Source organism: Mobula hypostoma, chromosome 19, assembly GCF_963921235.1.
Source record: "Mobula hypostoma chromosome 19, sMobHyp1.1, whole genome shotgun sequence".
Taxonomy (NCBI): domain Eukaryota; kingdom Metazoa; phylum Chordata; class Chondrichthyes; order Myliobatiformes; family Myliobatidae; genus Mobula; species Mobula hypostoma.
In genome coordinates this window covers 23628058-23646344 of record NC_086115.1, presented here as the reverse complement: position 1 = coordinate 23646344, position 18287 = coordinate 23628058, and the positions used below count along the sequence as shown (strand labels likewise).

At 45.8% G+C, this 18287-nt stretch overlaps 1 protein-coding gene across 3 annotated transcripts in view; it reads right to left on the bottom strand.

The window, feature by feature from the left end:
* LOC134358902 (catenin alpha-3-like) overlaps positions 1 to 18287 on the bottom strand; it is an 812224-nt gene that overhangs the window by 119684 nt on the left and 674253 nt on the right. For all 3 annotated transcript variants that reach the window (XM_063071542.1, XM_063071543.1, XM_063071544.1), the window contains one exon: positions 3702 to 3794. In XM_063071542.1, the coding sequence (XP_062927612.1) occupies positions 3702 to 3794 (93 nt within the window). The remainder of the gene's footprint in view (positions 1 to 3701; positions 3795 to 18287) is intronic.

Here is an 18287-nt window from a genome sequence, read left to right as displayed (position 1 = left end):
CCCATCATTCTTCTAAACTTCAGTGAGTACAGGCCCAGAACCAACAAATGCTCCTCATTTATTAATCTTTTCATTCCTGGGATCAATCTCAAAAACCTTTTCTGGACTCTCTCTAATGCCAGCACATCTCTTCTTAGATAAGGGGCCCAAAACTGCTCACAATACTCCAAGTGTGGTCTAACCAATGCCTTATAAAACTTCAGTGTTACATCCTTGCTTTTACATTCTGGTTCTCCTGAAATGAATGCTAATGTTGCATTGCCTTCCTCACCACCGACTCAACCTGCTAGTTAGTACTTTGGTGAATCCTGCACGTGGACTCCCAAGTCCCCTTGCACCTCTGATTCCTAAATTTTCTCCCCATTTAGAAAATAGTCTACACCGTTATTCCTTCTACAAAAGCGCAAGACCATAAACTTTCCTACACTGTATTCCATCTGCTAATTCTTTGCCCATTCTCCTAATTGTCCAAATCCTTCTCCAGACTCCTTGCTCATTCAACATTATCTGCCCCTCCATCTATCTTGGACAGGTGCCTTTTCACTCCCTACATATTTGTGAATACACTTTCCTGTGAACAAAAAATTAACATTAAAGTACTGTATTTTTCAAATCTGCTCCATAGGTGTTAGTGAGAATCAAATAATATGGGGTCAGTGCAAAAAGAGGCACCGAAGTTAATGATTAGCCGGGATCTTACTGAATGGCAGAGCCTGCATGAGGCCTGTTCCTCAGGGAGGAGATACAGGAGCCTGGAGACCCACACTCAATGATTTCCGAGCATCTTCTTCTCCACCATCACATTTCTGAATGATGTACGAAGCCACAAACACTGCAATTGCTATTCCTTATTTTTGCATGACTTACTTTATCATAAATTGTTTCTTGCATAGTATTGTTGCTGCAAAACGTCAAATTTCATGCTGTATGTTGGTGATAATAAATCTGATTCTGGTTCATTTCTTATGCTCTTAAGTTAAAACAAATAAGCAATATGAAAAACTTGTGATAAAAGAGAACTTAGAACATAGAACATAGAACAGTACAGCACAGGAACAGGCCCTTTGCCTCACAATGTTCTGCTAAATCAATTAAATAGCCAACTAAACTAATCCCTTGTGCCTACACAATGTTGATATCCTTCCATTTTCCACACATTCATCTGCCTATCTGAATGTCTCTTGAAAGTCTCCAATATATCTGCCTCTAACACCAGAAAACACTGTCACGGTCTGGTCCGTTGACTCCTCATTTTCTTTTAATTCCCTTTTCCCCGTTTTCTACCGGGCACCTTGATTAAGGCACCTGATTCTCATCCAAACCGGCAGCATAAAAACTTTGGCTTGCATCTACTCAGGGCTGGACCGTCACCTGAGCCAGTGCAGTAATGCATGTTCCGGGCCACCAAGAATGGTGGATTCTAAGTTGCTTCGGGAATTCTGTCTCTTTGTGTCCAGCTAAGTGATTGCCGGCCTCATCAATCTCATCTTTTGCCTTTTTCAATAATCTGGGTATATCCCATCAGGCCCTGGGGACTCATCCACCTTAATAGTCTCTAAAGGACCTAACTTTACATCCTCCTTTACCTCCAAATGCCCAGGTATATTAATATGCTTGGCACTGATCTCCCTATTGTCCACATCCTTTTCCTTAGTAAATACTGATGTGCTCATTGAGGACATCGCCCACATCCTCTTCATTCAAGCAAACCAGTCTGCTGAAACTCCACTTCAGGAACCATATAACCAGAACTGCACAGGGAGTCCCAGAAGTGATTTGAAAAACACAGTGGTCAGGGCTACTGTAAGCACAGGCTGGCTATGGCGACTAAACCAAGCAGATACGTAATGATCACACTTCTTACTTCAGTCTGTTTACATGTTCTCTGCACTCATAGATGTGAAATCGCTATCTGGTTTGTCAGCCCTTCATGCATATGGTTAATGTTACCAAGTGCATCACCATCCAGTTCAGTTAGTGTCTGAAGAGGTGAGGTGCCCACCACTGTTAGTATCTACATGAGGCACTGCTTCAAAAGGCAACATCCGTCATCAACAATCCCCACCATCTGGGCCATGCTGTGTTCTCACAGGCATGAAGTACAGAAGCTCGAGGTGCCACTCCAGCAGGTTCAAGAACAGCTACTTCCCTCCAACCACTCTGCTTTGGAACCAACCAGCAAAACCCCAATCACTGCAGCTTAGCAACACAGTTATCATTTTGATCACTTTGCACCAAAATACATCTTTGTTTGTTCTAATTGTGTTTTTTCTTGTATAATTTGTATAATTAATGTTTAACTTATCTCTAATTTGTGAATACTGCTTGCATGATGCTATGGGCCAGTGATGTTGCTGCAAGTTAGTTTTTCATTGTCCTTGTGCACACATTGATGTGCAAATGACTGAAAACTCAGCTGTAGCTTTGACAGGTGACCGAAGGGCAAGGTCTAACAGCTAGCCCGTGACTTAAGGAACAGCTGGCGTGTGGAGAAGGTGCAGGGGATCCAGCAACTTGCCAGCAACAATGACACATGCAAATTCTTCACCTCTGTCAAGGCCACTTACAGCCCAAAATAGCCAAGCCTCAACCCCATTACAAGCTGAGGAGGGAGGTGAACGTATCAAGGACAGAACAGCAACAATCCCACTGGAAAGAACACTTCACCATCTTTAGAGTTTTGAATATTCTCAGTTTCTTTAGACTTCTTTACAAAATGGAAACGAGTACCTTGTTAACCGTCAGGGTGGATATTAACCTCTACAGCATTTTGGATTGGGCAGTTCTCATTCAGAAAAAAAAGCTATTGATCCATTTTTGCCCTGGGAGGTGGATGTAGCTTAACCACCTGCTTGCTTCCAGCCGTAGTGAGATGGGGTTGGGGCCATTGCTGGCTCAGTTAAGGAGATCACTGCCTTTCCTATGGACCCTGGCAGAGCAAAGTTATCTGGAGATCTTATTGCTGTTGGCCTCCTTGAGAGAGTGTTAGAGACTCCAGCAGTGGGTCCAGCTGACACAATAGGATCGATTTGAATAATAATTTACAAATTTGATGGCCAACTGCACGACCTGCGTTACTTCTGGCTCTCTGCATTTGCCTGCATTAAACATCACAACACAGTGGTATTGAGGGAGATCGGGGTACTCATTTAACCTGCTTGTTTTCAGGAACCCTGGTTTCTACTGGGTTAAATTTAATCCTGGTAGTATATTTCCTCCTGTTATTCTACTTGCTAATACGATTCCCAAATACTTAAATACTATATGATCCCAATGTGCTATGATTTTCAAACCCAAATTTCTAACATTAAGAAAAGATTACATAAGGACTTGCCTGTTCAGATTGTACAGGATCAATAGCCTTGAACTGGACAACTTAGCTGTTTCACAGATGCTGCCCGACGAGCTGGGTGTCCCCACCTCGTCTCTCTTCTTGTCACATTCGCAGCATCGAGTTTTGAATAAGAGTAGGCCCTTGCCTGCCTGAAGCAGACAGCTTGCTTACCACCCAGAAGTCATAAGTTAAAGTAAAGGCAGGCGACCGCGGAACTAAATTCTTTACTTCAAATAATCGTTTGGCTTGGCCTTAACGGGCCTGAGGGAAGTTGGGGGGGGGCGGGGTGAACAATTCAGATGGATTAATCATAGTCCTTCATGCTAAAACACACACATTACATCTTTCTTGTTACCAAGTATCATACCCTGTCAGATTTTCCCTCGGACTGAACACTGGTGTGACTTGGTACATCATGATCATCCTCAATGTTAGAGATATCTTCAAGCTCTTCAGGTGTCTGAAAATAAAGCAACAGGAATTTGCTTAAGACACACTGATAAACAATGGCATATCAGTAGGCTCACAGCCAATATATTACAATAATTGCAGTTTTGCACCTTCACACAACTTATTAATTTAACCCACGATATGAAGCTTACAAAAGCAAATGATGTCATTAATTGTAAATAACTTTAGAAAGCTGAGATCCACTGTAATCATCGCAATGTATTTAAGAAGTTGTGTGAGGTACTTTGAACTGATAAGAAATGACATTCAATACATAACTTCCCGAGAAAGACTAAGAAATTAACTGTTGGATTGTAATATTTATTGTAAATCGGTTTGTGTATCCAGATTATTTACTGTTTTGACAGTTGTTCAGTGTAATACAATGCTGGTGATGTGGGTGGGAGGGCACATTTCCAAGAGTTGAGTCAATTGCTAGCAACCATTTCCTTTCACAGGGACATATTCATTTCTGGAACAATTTCCTCTGCCATTTAGTAAATAAGGAATGGCTCCTAAATTCCTTTCAAAGGCAATATGTCTGGCCCCCAAGGTGAAAGAGCATCTAACTGGCGCAGTTGGCACAATTGGCAGAGTTGGTGGAGCTGTTATCTCACAACCTCTGCAATACGGGTTCAATCCTGACCTTTGGTCCTGGCTATTTGAAGTCATTTTTCCTTGAGTGCTCCAGTTTCCTCCTGCATCCTGGAGAACTGTGGGTTAATAGTCTCTGTAAATTGCCCCTAGTGTGTGAAACATGGGAAAGTCTGATGGGAATGGGGGGGGGGGAAGGGAAGAAAATAGGCTTAATGTAATTGTGTGCTTGATGAAGAGCATAAACTCAGTGGGCCAAATAACTTGTTTCTATTTAGTTAGATAGAGACACACTGTGGACCATGCTGTCCAACCAACTAAGCCACGCTGCCCAGCAGCCCACTGATTTAACACTAGTTCAATCACAGGGCAATTTACAATGACCAATTAGCCCACTAACCGGTACATCTTTGCACTATGGGAGCAAACTGGAGCACACAGAAGGAAACCTAAGCACGCCTGGAGAGACGGGCAAACCATGTTACAGAGGACTCCAGAACTGAACCCTGGTCTCTGGTGCCCCGAGCTGTAATAGCGTCGTGCTAACCACTACACTACCGTGGTCCATGTCGAAGTCTCTATAGACTAGCCAGTTAGTTTGGCTTTTGATGGGAAGTATCTATGTTTTCCCAGAGTCTGATTCCTTGAGGTATTGGAGAAGAATCCTTTCCCCTTTTTTGTCTCTCCTCAACAGGCTATACTGCCTGAATAATGTATGAGGTTATATCACCTACTTGGATAACACAACTCCATTTGCAATTCATGGCTTCAATATATGATGGTTTTTGAATGCATCTTTAACTCAGATGCAGATTCAGAATCATTTGTATGTCAAATCATACAGTGAGATGCATTGCTTGCATTAACAGCAAACACATCTGAGGTTCTATTGTGTTAAATAACACAATGCAACCATTTCTTTTTCAGCTGCTGGAGAATACAGATAATGAATTACCACATAGGGCAGTGATGGGAAAGGGGCAGTAGACCTTGAGGTGGGATTGAATTGACTTTATTACTTACATCCTTCACAAACCTGAGGAGTAAAAATCTTTACATTATGTCTCCATTTAAATGTGCAACATGCAATTCATAATAATTTGTAATAAATAGTATGTACAACAGGACAGTCACTATAACATATAAATACAATTGTATCAGCGCGAATTAATCGCGCTGGGAATGTAGCAGAGGAACTTGCCCAGGTTTCCAATCAACAGCGCACGTTGGAGGCATCCTCATCGTACAAAAGACTATTCCAACAGAAAGTGTCAGGTGGATGTAAGGTATGAGAATGCTTCATGAATGCATACAAGTTTGTGAGTTTGGCAGTGCCACCTCCCATCCTTTAAAGGAGTGAATACAGATGTTGCTTTTGCAAAATCACTGCCCACTTCGCCAGTAAAATGCTTTTTTGACTCTCATACAGCAATGAGTACATGCAATATCTAGCAGAGGCAGCCTGCAAAGATCCTGAGACAGGGGCTGAAAGTTTGGATGACCCTGATCCTCACTATCGACACTTCTGTTTCATTCAAACAAGCAGAAATGCCTGCACTGCTCTCACAGAAGAGGACAGAATCATCCTAGCTCTCTTAAAGCTTGGAATTGCTATCCACCCCTTCAATAATCATCGTCCTAAACTCCAGAGTACTGACACATACATCCTCCACCCTCCTTACAATTTAACAACGGGACAAAACTTTGAAACAAGGATATCACAGTCACGTGGCAGTTAGTGTGAAGTTATTACAGTACCAGCGACCTGGGTTCAGCCTCAATGAAGTGTGTTCACCCACATCTATCTCCTTAGAGCAGCATAATGTGATATAATATGATCTCAAAGAACAAAGAACAAAGAATAGTACAGCACAGTACAGGCTCTTCGGCCCACAATGTTATGCCGACCCTTAAACCCTGCCTCCCATATACCCCCCACCTTAAATTCCTCCATATACCTGTCTAGTAGTCTCTTAAATTTCACTAGAGTACCTGCCTCCACCACTGACTCAGGCAGTGTATTCCACGCACCAACCACTCTCTGAATAAAAAAACCTTCCTCTAATATCCCCTTTGAACTTCCCACCCCTTACCTTAAAGCCATGTCCTCTTGTATTGAGCAGTGGTGCCCTGGGGAAGAGGTGCTGGCTGTCCACTCTACCTATTCCTCTTAATATCTTGTATACCTTTATCATGTCTCCTCTCATCCTCCTTCTCTCCAAAGAGTAAAGCCCTAGCTCCCTTAATCTCTAATCGTAATGCACATTCTCTAAACCAGGCAGCATCTTGGTAAATCTCCTTCGTATCCTTTCCAATGCTTCCACATCCTTCCTACAGTGAGGCGACCAGAACTGGACACAGTACTGCAAGTCTGGCCTAACCAGAGTTTTATAGAGCTGCATCATTACCTCGTGACTCTTAAACTCTATCCCTCAACTTATGAAAGCTAACACCCCATAAGCTTTCTTAACTACCCTATCCACCTGTGAGGCAACTTTCAGGGATCTGTGGACATGTACCCCCAGATCCCCCTGCTCCTCCATACTACCAAGTATCCTGCCATTTACTTTGTACTCTGCCTTGGAGTTCGTCCTTCCAAATGGTAAGAGTTTCTGCCCCAGAAGGCTGTGGAGGCCAAGTCTCTGGATTCTTTCAAAAAAGAGATGGATAGAGCTCTTAAAGATAGTGGAATCAAAGGTTATGGGGATAAGGCAGGAACTCGATACTGATAGTGGATGATCAGCCATGATCACAGTGAATGGCGGTGCTGGCTCGAAGGGCCGAATGGCCTACTCCTGCACCTATTGTCTATTGTCAAAGTGTACCACCTCACACTTCTCCGGGTTGAACTCCATCTGCCACTTCTCAGCCCACTTCTGCATCCTATCGAAGTCTCTCTGCAATCTTTGACAATCCTCTACACTATCCACAACACCACCAACCTTTGTGTTGTTTGCAAATTTGCCAACCCATGTAGGAATCTCATTCCTATTCCTTGGGCCCGTGAAGACCGTGTTCACCCTATGGTCATACAGCACTTGGGAAATTCCTCTGTGTTTGAACTCTATCTGGTTGGAGCATACTGGAAACTAGGTCTCTAAACACAGGCTTCCCCTGTGCAAGAGATCCTGATATTTCCTAGTAGAGGCATCGCAAGATAAAACCATCACAGTCAAGCTGTAGGCCTTGCTATCCAAAACACTTCCTCTTATGTTCTCGGCTGATTAGCAGCTCACGCCTTATCATTTTCAGCTTTATCCTTAGCCATTTCAAACCTGCCCCCCGTGACAATACATGAACACGCAGCATCTGAGAAACCTTACAGCTATGTACATTTTCCCAAGACGATTATGGCTCCCTCATTGCTAAACTCCACTCAGTTACCACACAATAGTAGCAGGCAAATTGATTTGATCAGTGGTGGGGGGGGGGGGGCGATAATTGTGTTACATTGATTAGGTGGTGAGAAAGAGGCATGGCGTGGTAAAGGTTTGTTGGAGATTAACTGAATTTTCTCGACCTGTGCCTGAATGCCACTTTATCTCAATATTTTTGCTCTCTTCTTCCACTATTCTTTTATGTAACTACTCATTGTAATTTGTGATATATATTATGTGTTGCAATTTACTGCTGCAGCAAAACAGCAAATTTCACAACACGCGTCAGCGATAATAAACCTGATTCTGATTGTCATTCAGTGACAAGAAAAGGGTACCATTCTTTGGCTCAATGTCTCAGCAAAGCTCAGTGCTTTGCAGCAATAATTTCCTTTAACTCGCGCTCCACATCTTGGCCCACTTTGCTCCACCTTTTCTTGGCTTTGTTATTGTTTCTCTCCACCCACTGGACATATTGACGACCGCGTTGTACTGACACTCCTTCAGGGGCAAATCTAGTTCGGCTGTATGTGCTACATGTGCAACATCATCGAGGTTGTGCACTGTAGTTTGCTTCCGTAAATCGGGTCAAACATAGAACACAGAACACTACAACACAGTGCAGGCCTTCTGGCTCACAATGTTGTGCTGAACTTTAAAATATCTAATTTAATCAAAATCAATCTAATGCTTCCCTTCTACATTGCCCTCCACTTTTGGTTTTATTTCTCGTTTCCTTTCCTGAAATAACATTTGAATTCCCTCCATACATACTTGAATATATTCAGTAACTGAGGCTCCACAGACCTCTAGTGAAGGCTCACTGAAATCTGGCTGAAGAGATTACCTTCTCACTCCCCTCAACCCCAGTTCAACACTCCCCTCAACCCCAATACAACACTCCCCTCAACCCCAGCTCAACACTCCCCTCAACCCCAATACAACACTCCCCTCAACCCCAGCTCAACACTCCCCTCAACCCCAGCTCAACACTCCCCTCAACCCCAATACAACACTCCCCTCAACCCCAGCTCAACACTCCCCTCAACCCCAATTCAACACTCCCCTCAACCCCAGTTCAACACTCCCCTCAACCCCAATACAACACTCCCCTCAACCCCAATACAACACTCCCCTCAACCCCAGTTCAACACTCCCCTCAACCCCAGCTCAACACTCCCCTCAACCCCAGTTCAACACTCCCCTCAACCCCAGCTCAACACTCCCCTCAACCCCAGTTCAACACTCCCCTCAACCCCAGCGCAACACTCCCCTCAACCCCAGTTCAACACTCCCCTCAACCCCAGCTCAACACTCCCCTCAACCCCAGTTCAACACTCCCCTCAACCCCAGCGCAACACTCCCCTCAACCCCAGTTCAACACTCTCCTCAACCCCAATTCAACACTCCCTTCAGCCCCAGAATCAATCCAGTGCGTCTGCACTTTACTGATCGCAAAGTTAGGACTCTTTCTTTAGGGTTCACTGAATGAAGCTGCACATAGTACCCCCTGCATGGTCATAGCAAAGACCTGCACATTCTCAACAATGCATTCTTTTCTACTCCCACCTCAAACACCAATGCACCACTGAAGAGTTTTAGAGATCAAAGGTAAGCTTACTTACTTACTGCCTGTTACACTGCTGGTGTTTAGGGCAGCAATGAATCTCCGGTGGTGTTCAGGGCTTCTTACATCAAGTCAGTAACTTCCTCTTGGTTTTCTCTGCTGTCAGTCATGCAAGTCCCGGGTGGAGGCTCCGGAATACCCTCATACTCAAATTCAGAAGAATTCTTCACTGCTGCCCCTGTGACAATTTTATTTGACCAGTCAGGGTTGCTAGCCTTGAGCTGAACCTCCAAACCTGGAGGAGCAGTGGACCCCTCTTAGTCTGTCCTCTACCCTTTGACCTGTTTGACATAGGTGACCCTACCAAGAGCCAAAGCCTAAAGGCCTAACTCCAGCCAGCATAGTTCTCCGGGTGACCATGACAAGGTTGGGGTCCTCGCGGAGGATCAAAGATAAAGATTAGTATTTTTTTAATAATTTACAGTGAAATAAATCATCCACATCAATGTCCGGCACAGTCCAAGGCTATGCTGGGACATCCTTCAAGCATTGCCCTGTTTCCAGCACCGACATCATGTGGCAAACATTTGGTCCATGATGACAGACGAGAGAAGCTCGATTAGCTCATCTGCTGGTTTTATTGCAACAAGCTCAAATACAAACCGGGCATAATGACCCAGGGAGGGAACGCAGTCAGCCACAAACAGATGGGGAAGGTAATTATTAAATGCCCCGGTTACAGTCAGGGTGACCCACAAGCACACGTGTGAATAACTGTGTAAAATGTAGCAATAAATGAACGTGAACATCTCACCATAATCTCACGAACACATTTCAAAACAAGAACAATGAATAGCGCTGGCCACTAAGATTGCTGGAGCGGACTGTTGACCATCCCCCCCCCCTTGGAGTGCTACACTGCCCCCATCTGAGGGGTCAGCTGTCCCCGGCAAGCCCAGGGTCCACAGCAAAGTCCAAAAGCCCTAGTAGGGGTTGATGTTTTCACCTGGGGCACTGTGGGGTTTCTGTAGCTCCTCCACCCATGGGAGACATTGTTTGGTGAGGCGGGACTTTGCAAAAAGGACTCCTCCAGCTTTTTATACGTCCTGTGTGTGTTGGTGAGGCAAGAGGCAGGGCACTCAGAGTGTCAGTTCCTTCGTTCAGCCTCGCTGCATCAGTAGTGACCAAGTGCTGATAAGGTACTGGATGGTCCCAGTGCAGTATGACTGCCTTCCGCCACTCAGGCAACCACACCTGGTACACCACACTGGAGATGCAGTCGAGCACCTCTCCTGATCCCTTCCAATGGCTCCAAAACTTGGGGAATAGCCCCTTCTTCCGGGTGGGGCAGCAGACCCATACTGGGGCCCCACTAGGTACGACTGCATTGGCACCCTAGACTGGCAGACCGGCCCCCTCCAGGATGTGCCAGCACTGCAGCAGTGCCCAAGTAGCTCCATGTCCTGTCTGTACCCAGGCCAATAGAAGCGTTTGCACAGCTCGCCAACATCTTTGTGACCCCCAAAATGGCCAGCCCGTACCAGCCCATACTCCGACTTCAGCACCATGGTGTGGAGCCCCTGGGAGGGGGGGGAACCAGCCACAGGAGAGGTCTGACATCATCGGAAAATGGCCACCGCTGGGAAACACAAACCGTCACGCATCTCTAGCATCCCTCACTGAGCATATAGGGCTTTGGTCTCTGGATCCTGAGCGGAAACCTCTGTCCGTTCCGGCTGCTGTCCCACCCTCAGCCATTCCCTCCCCTGGGCCAACGTGGGATTGCTCACCTGCTCGTGGTCCGTGGCGGGTAAGGTCCACTTCGCCGCCACCGTCGCTTGCCCCTGGTTCTGCTGTGTTGTGTAGGACCGCTGCGGGCCGCTGTAAAACTGCCGGTGGTTGGTGCTGCCCTCACGGGGCCTGCTTTCTGGGGCTGCCCCATCAGACAGCCACGGCTTCGGTGCCAAGGTAGAGTGTTGTTCATCCACACGGTCCCCCCCACCCCCCAGCAGGACAGCAGGTCCAGGCCGATGAGGCAGGAATCCCAGATATCGGCCAGCTGCACCTCGTGCTCCACGTGGCCCGTGATGGGCTCGGCACAGTGCCGGTCCGACAGTCTCACGGCTCCTCCTCATTAGTTTCCTCCTCTGCACTGGTGACACAAGTCTGGGCTTGCTGTGTGTGGGGCGATGCTGGAACACCTTGGTGGGGGGGGGTCTAAAATTGCTTCTGCTCTCTCCACCGCTTCCAGGTATGATGGCGGCGTCAGGCGAACATGCTGCCGAAGGTGCTCTGACATCAGCGCCTTTACAAAGGCATGGAGGGCAAGCTCTTCCTGGGTCGCAGGAGGGAACTCAGGGTAGCCATGCCGAGCCCAGTGGCAGAGATCTGCTGCAGGTGCCCCCAGGCTTTCTCCCACATGGCATTGCCCGCTGCCTATTGCTCCCTCCAATGGCCTGTGCTCAAAATGCCCCTCCAGCACCACTACAAGGGCCCTGAAGTCACGCTGCTCCGCTGGCGTTAGGTCGAGGAGGGCCCGCAGGGCATCCCCCTCCAGCGCCCAGGCGAGGTGCGCCGCCATCTCAGTGGGATTCCGCCCGCTGTGCCATGCAGCAAGTTTGACTTGTGCCAGGTAAGGCTCCAGGCGGTTGGCACTTGTATCTGGAGAGCGTCAGGGTGGACCTTGTGGCAGATTGCTGAGGCCTGTTTGTCTTCCTCTTGTTCCACTGGTGCTGCCTGTCCTGCCACAGCGGTGATACCTTGGGTTCTCCAATGCTAGCCACGAGGGAAGTGGGTGATGTGCTGCACCGTGCCCCCTGGGTGGGCTCGCCTTGTAAGGGTTCCCTGAGAAGGCACGGTGTTTGGTTCGCAGGGTCTCCCTCCGGGTTTTTGGGAGCCTGGCCCAGGGGTGTGGAGCAGGCATACTTCTCAATCCCTCGATTTATTCCCCAGGTGTTAACGCATTCCATCTGGCGCCATAGCTCTTCACTCTCACCACCAATCTCTAATCCCATTCCTGACACTAGCGTGGCGAGCACTCGGTCCATGATGACAGGCGAGAGAAGCCCGTTAGCTCAACTGCTGGTTTTATTACGACAAGCACGAAAACAGACCATGCACAATGACCCGGGAGAGAACCCAGTCAGTCACACACAGATGGGGGAGGTGATTATTACCCGGTTGAGGTCAGGGTAACTCACAAACACACAAGCGAATAACTGTATGACACAAGCTAAAATGTAACAATAAACGAACTTGAACATCCCACCATGATCCCATGAAAACATTATAAAACTAGAACGATAAATAACGCTGCCCGCTAGGGATGCTGGGGCAGGCTGTCGCCTCTGCCCACAAGGTTCTACAAAAGCATACCCAAAATTTACTAACCCAATCTGTCCATCTTTGAAATGTGTGAGGAAACCCACACAGTCACGGAGAGAAAGAACAAAATCCTTGCAGACAGTGGCAGGAATTGAATCTGGGTGGTTGCTGGGGCTGTGATAGTGTTACCCTAACCACAATGCTACCATGTTTGTTTCATCAAGGACTGGTTTGTTTTATTGTTTTATTAGTGTACTGCACATAATCTGATATTTTGACAACTATAATTCCATTTTCTGTCATTTTGTCCGTTCACTCACCCTGCCTTGAAATCTGTAATATATGTTTCAGAGTTCCCCAGGTTTCGGAGCTGTGTGTCAGAACTAGAGTCAGCTCCCGGATGGTGGATGCTAACACACAGCACTAATACGTAGGCAGTTAGCACTGGCATTCTTGGGGTGCATTTCCACTCCTGTTCTACGGTATTCAACAAGTACAGATTTCCTTTCTGCATTTCCTCTGCACAATATTTGCCTTCATCAGCTGCTCACGTGCCAGATGCTAATACTTTGTGCATTCACTCGAATATTTACAAGGTAAAATATTCAGAATCAGAAAACATTCTTTGATTGAAATGCATGCATGAGGCAGTGGGAAAATATCCCAGTGCTTCTTCACACAGATCGTCTTCACGATCAATGGACTTCCTCATTGATTTCACAAGCATTGACTAATCACCAAACAACAGAAAATAGATGGAAAATATGTGCTAGGGAAAGGCATCCTACTGGTTATATAGCAGACCTCATTATCTGACTGGTTGCTATTAAAACCAGCCATTACAAACCTGACACGAGCTGGAATAATTTAAATACAGGACAAACAAATCTACAACCTTTATACACATTCCCAAAGAAACTCTGGAATAACAGGCACTGGGGCAAGGGCACACCACCGTGGCAGGGTACAGCGTGCAAGTGCAGCCTACAAGATGAAGGGGTAACATTCAGAGCCACAGGTAATGTATTTACCAGCAATACCCTGGGCAGAGAATGGGAATTGGAAGAGATTGCACGGAAAGGGAACATCAGATGGACTACACAAGGTGCAGTTTATCATAAAAACTAGAGGTGTGACTAATCAGGAGAGATATTAGAAGAGTACAGTACAGTGCGGCCCACAGGCCCACAATGTTGTGCTGACCGTTATAAACCTACTCCAAGATCAATCTTACCCCTCTCTTTCACATAGCCTAAACTTTCCACTTTCCTTATACCAATTTGCCTATCCAACAGTCTTGTAAATGTCCCTAACATATTAACTGCTATCAATGCCCTCAGGAGTGTATTCCAGGCACCCACCTCTCCCAATGTAAAAAACTACTTCAGACATCTCCCCTAACTTTCCTCTGCGCACCTTAAATGGATGCCCTTTGGTAATGGCCACTGCTCCCTGGAGATAAGGTGCTGGCTGCCCACTCTGTCCGTGCCTGTCATATTCAAATACAGCTCTATCAAGTTATTTCTTGTGTTGGCGCTTGGTCAAGCGGTTAAGGCGTTCGTCTAGTGATCTGAACGTCTCTAGTTCGAGACTTGGCTGAGGCGGCGTGTTGTGTCCTTGAGCAAGGCACTTAACCACACATTGCTCTGCGACGACACCGGTGCCAAGCTGTATGGGTCCTAATGCCCTTCCCTTGGACAACATCGGTGGCGTGGAGAGGGGAGGCTTGCAGCATGGGCAACTGCCGGTCTTCCGTACAACCTTGCCCAGGCCTTCACCCTGGAAACCTTCCTAGGCACAAATCCATGGTCTCACGAGACTAACGGATGCCAATAAAAAGTTACCTCTTATCCTCAATTGTTCCAAATAGAAAAGCCTTAGCTTGCTCAAGCTTTCTTCAAAAGACATGTTCTCTAATCCAGGCATCATCTTGGTAAATTTCTACTGCACTCTTTCTAAAGTGTCCACGTCCTTCCTGTAATGCAGTGACCAGACCTGAGCACAATGGGTGTGATCTCCCAGAGTCTTATAGAGCTGCAACATTATCCCATGACTCTTGAACACAATCCCCCAATTAGTAAAGGTGAACTCACTTCAGTATATGCCTCTTAATCACTCTGTCAGTTTACGTGGCAATCCTTAATGGGGAAGATTGGCAGAAATTGGAGCCTTCAAGAAATGGCTGCATATTCTTGTTAATGAAAAGGGTCATGCATGGAGGAAGGTAAATAAGATTGAGGTAAGATAACTGAATGTCTTTGTGAGTACTGTCGCCAGATCAGCCATGACCCATTAGAATGGCAGAGAAATCCCACGGGATTAAGCTTGCTAGAGGAGTCTTATTCAAAAAATGGTCATCACCAGCAATAGGTAAGACATTAAAGCAGGTGTAGACACTCATACTTGCTCTGCGACTTAACCTTAGTGTTACTTCTTGCAGTAATCATGTACCCCCATTTTCCTCTAATATCTAACAGTGTGTGGAGCTTTGCTCTGCTACTTAATACCATTACAGCTGGATTTTTACCTTAGCGTTACCTCTTGCAGAAATCATTTACCCCCATTTTCCTTTAATACCTAACAATGTGTGGAGCTTTTCCTTGAATATATTCAGCAGCCGAGGCCCCACAGCCCTCTTGCTAAGAATTCTGAAGAACTGGCTTGTAAAGAAATTCATTCTCACCTTGGTCCTGAACAGCCAAGCCCTCATTTGCAGTTGTGACACCTGGTGCCAGACGCTGTGGCAAAGGTTAAAGAGAGCATCCAGGCGAGAATGACTCCAGCGGTCTGTAGTCAAGCCCAGATGAGCGAGACTTTTGAGGAGAGACCACCAGGCCCAGCCTTGCTTATTGCAGATGAGATCAGTGAGAATGACTGTGGTAGTCGTGTAACTAACCTGGAAGAACATGGCTTCCCTTTACACAGTTGCAGGTGCCTGAGAGAGATGAGGTCGGAATATCGGAAGGATATGAAACACACCCAATAGCCAAGGGACAATTTCTTTACAACCTTTAAAGTAACATCAGTTGCCAGCTTGTAGTTTCTAGTGACTTTTAACACATCTATTGTGAATAGCGATTGATCTAGCAAATAAGGAATTCAAACATGTACAATTTACCAAATAGCCAATACCTGTAAATGATAAGCCAATTCTGTATAAAAAGAGCAGTGCCCTGGCTACTGAACAGTGTGGTGACGGGGGGGGGGGGGGCATATGCTATTTCCTTGTGCACAAGTAAATACAGCATCTTTGAGTCATATGAATGCATGTTTTCTGGGCTCAGCTATTTTAGTTACTTTACTTGTTAATAAGCGATGACGCCACAGGCAGAGGTAAAATTAACTCTGCATATACAATACTTGTCAAACTCTGTACATTTTCCACGCTTCATTGGCAGATGGAAATAGACATAACAAAGTCGGCCTATCAATCAGTCAAAGGTGCTGGCAGGTGCGGGGAGCTTGACATGCAAAGAATAGACCTTCAGACAGTGCAAGAGTTCCATTCCTGGCTTTGCTAATGGGCGCAAACATGTTCTCTTAATGATAGACCTTTGACCTGAAGCACTGAGTCTGCTAATCTCCCTAAGGATGTTTCTTGAGCTATTAGTGTATCCACTCGCATGCAGCTCAATTTCGTGAGCCGCAGATGCCACCTTACCGCACATGTTCTAATAACAATTACTTCGATTCAGGAGCCGCATACCTGCGCTAATTGGTTACAGGATTTGCCCTGAAAGGACACTTTCCACTGAGTCACAATACAGCTGGAAGTGTTTCTTTGAATGGAAATAACTGTAGTGGAGGCACTGGAGGAGAAGGACCAAGTGTCACTGACCACAACTTCAACAGCTCTCATCCCAGGTGTGACATGGCCACCCACGTGTGATATTGAAAGAAGATGACAGGTGACGAGTCCTTGCTGAGGATTCACATCACAGTCGCCACCAATGTTGGAGAGGTTCTGTGAGCTGGGATTTATTTCAAGTGAGTTCTCCACATGTGAAAACCAGAGCCGAAGGATGTGATGGTTATCCCGGGTATCCGAGTATTTTCTGAATCATTACCCTCACACTCCGTTAGGGATGGGATGCTCTTAAATGAGATGCATGAGCCTCAGTTAGTATTTGCCACCAACTAATGCAGGAACAGCATTCTGTAGAGACACTGTCTCATTGAGCCTGACATAATAAATTAGCATTTCAGATCACGACATTGTTTCAGACTTACTCAGGATCCCTCCCTCAGCTCTTTTACTTGTAACTAACAGTGCTCTCAACTTTCCCCACTTTTGCTGTCGATGTCCACCATGCCCTTTCATGTGATCCATCTAACTCTTACCTTCCCATTCTTGATTTCTCTTTCTCCACTATTACAAGCTCACAGACTTCCAGGCCCATCTTGGCCAATCTTTGTGCCAACCTAATTCCACTCTACCAGGTCCTCTCGCTCTGTTCTAATGATAACACAATACTTACAATTACTTTGGAGATGTTCTCTTTTCCTTTACCTTGGCTTCCCCTCCAACATTGTTGACCAGGCTCTAAATTGTGTATGCTTCACTATCAGTTCTTTTGGTCACCCTCTGTCTCCTCAGACCGAGAACTAGGATACATCAGGTGTTCCTCCTGTTTGCAACTTCATAGTCATAGTCATAGTCATACTTTATTGATCCCGGGAGAAATTGGTTTTTGTTAGTTGCACCATAAATAATAAATAGTAATAGAAATAGTAATAGTAATATTACTATTAGTAAATAGTAAATAGTAATAGTAATAGAAATAATAAATAGTAATAGAAATAGTAATAGTAATATTACTATTAGTAAATAGTAAATAGTAATAGTAATAGAAATAATAAATAGTAATAGAAAATAGTAATAAATAGTTAAATAGTAATATGTAAATTATGCTAGTAAATTATGAAATAAGTCCAGGACCAGCCTATCGGCTCAGGGTGTCTCACCGTCCAAGGGAGGAGTTGTAAAGTTTGATGGCCACAGGCAGGAATGACTTCCTATGACGCTCTGTGCTGCATCTCGGAGGAATGAGTCTCTGGCTGAATGTACTCCTGTGCCCACCCAGTACGTTATGTAGTGGATGGGAGACATTGACCAAGATGGCATGCAACTTGGACAGCATCCTCTTTTCAGACACCACCGTCAGAGAGTCCAGTTCCATCCCCACAACATCACCGGCCTTACGAATGAGTTTGTTGATTCTGTTGGTGTCTGCTACCCTCAGCCTGCTGCCCCAGCACACAACAGCAAACATGATAGCACTGGCCACCACAGACTCGTAGAACATCCTCAGCATCGTCCGGCAGATGTTAAAGGACCTCAGTCTCCTCAGGAAATAGAGACGGCTCTGACCCTTCTTGTAGACACCCTCAGTGTTCTTAGACCAGTCCAGTTTATTGTCAATTCGTATCCCCAGGTATTTGTAATCCTCAACCATGTCCACACTGACCCCCTGGATGGAAACAGGAGTCACCGGTACCTTAGCTCTCCTCAGGTCTACCACCAGCTCCTTAGACTTTTTCACATTAAGCTGCAGATAATTCTGCTCACACCATGTGACAAAGTTTCCTACCGTAGCCCTGTACTCAGCCTCATCTCCCTTGCTGATGCATCCAACTATGG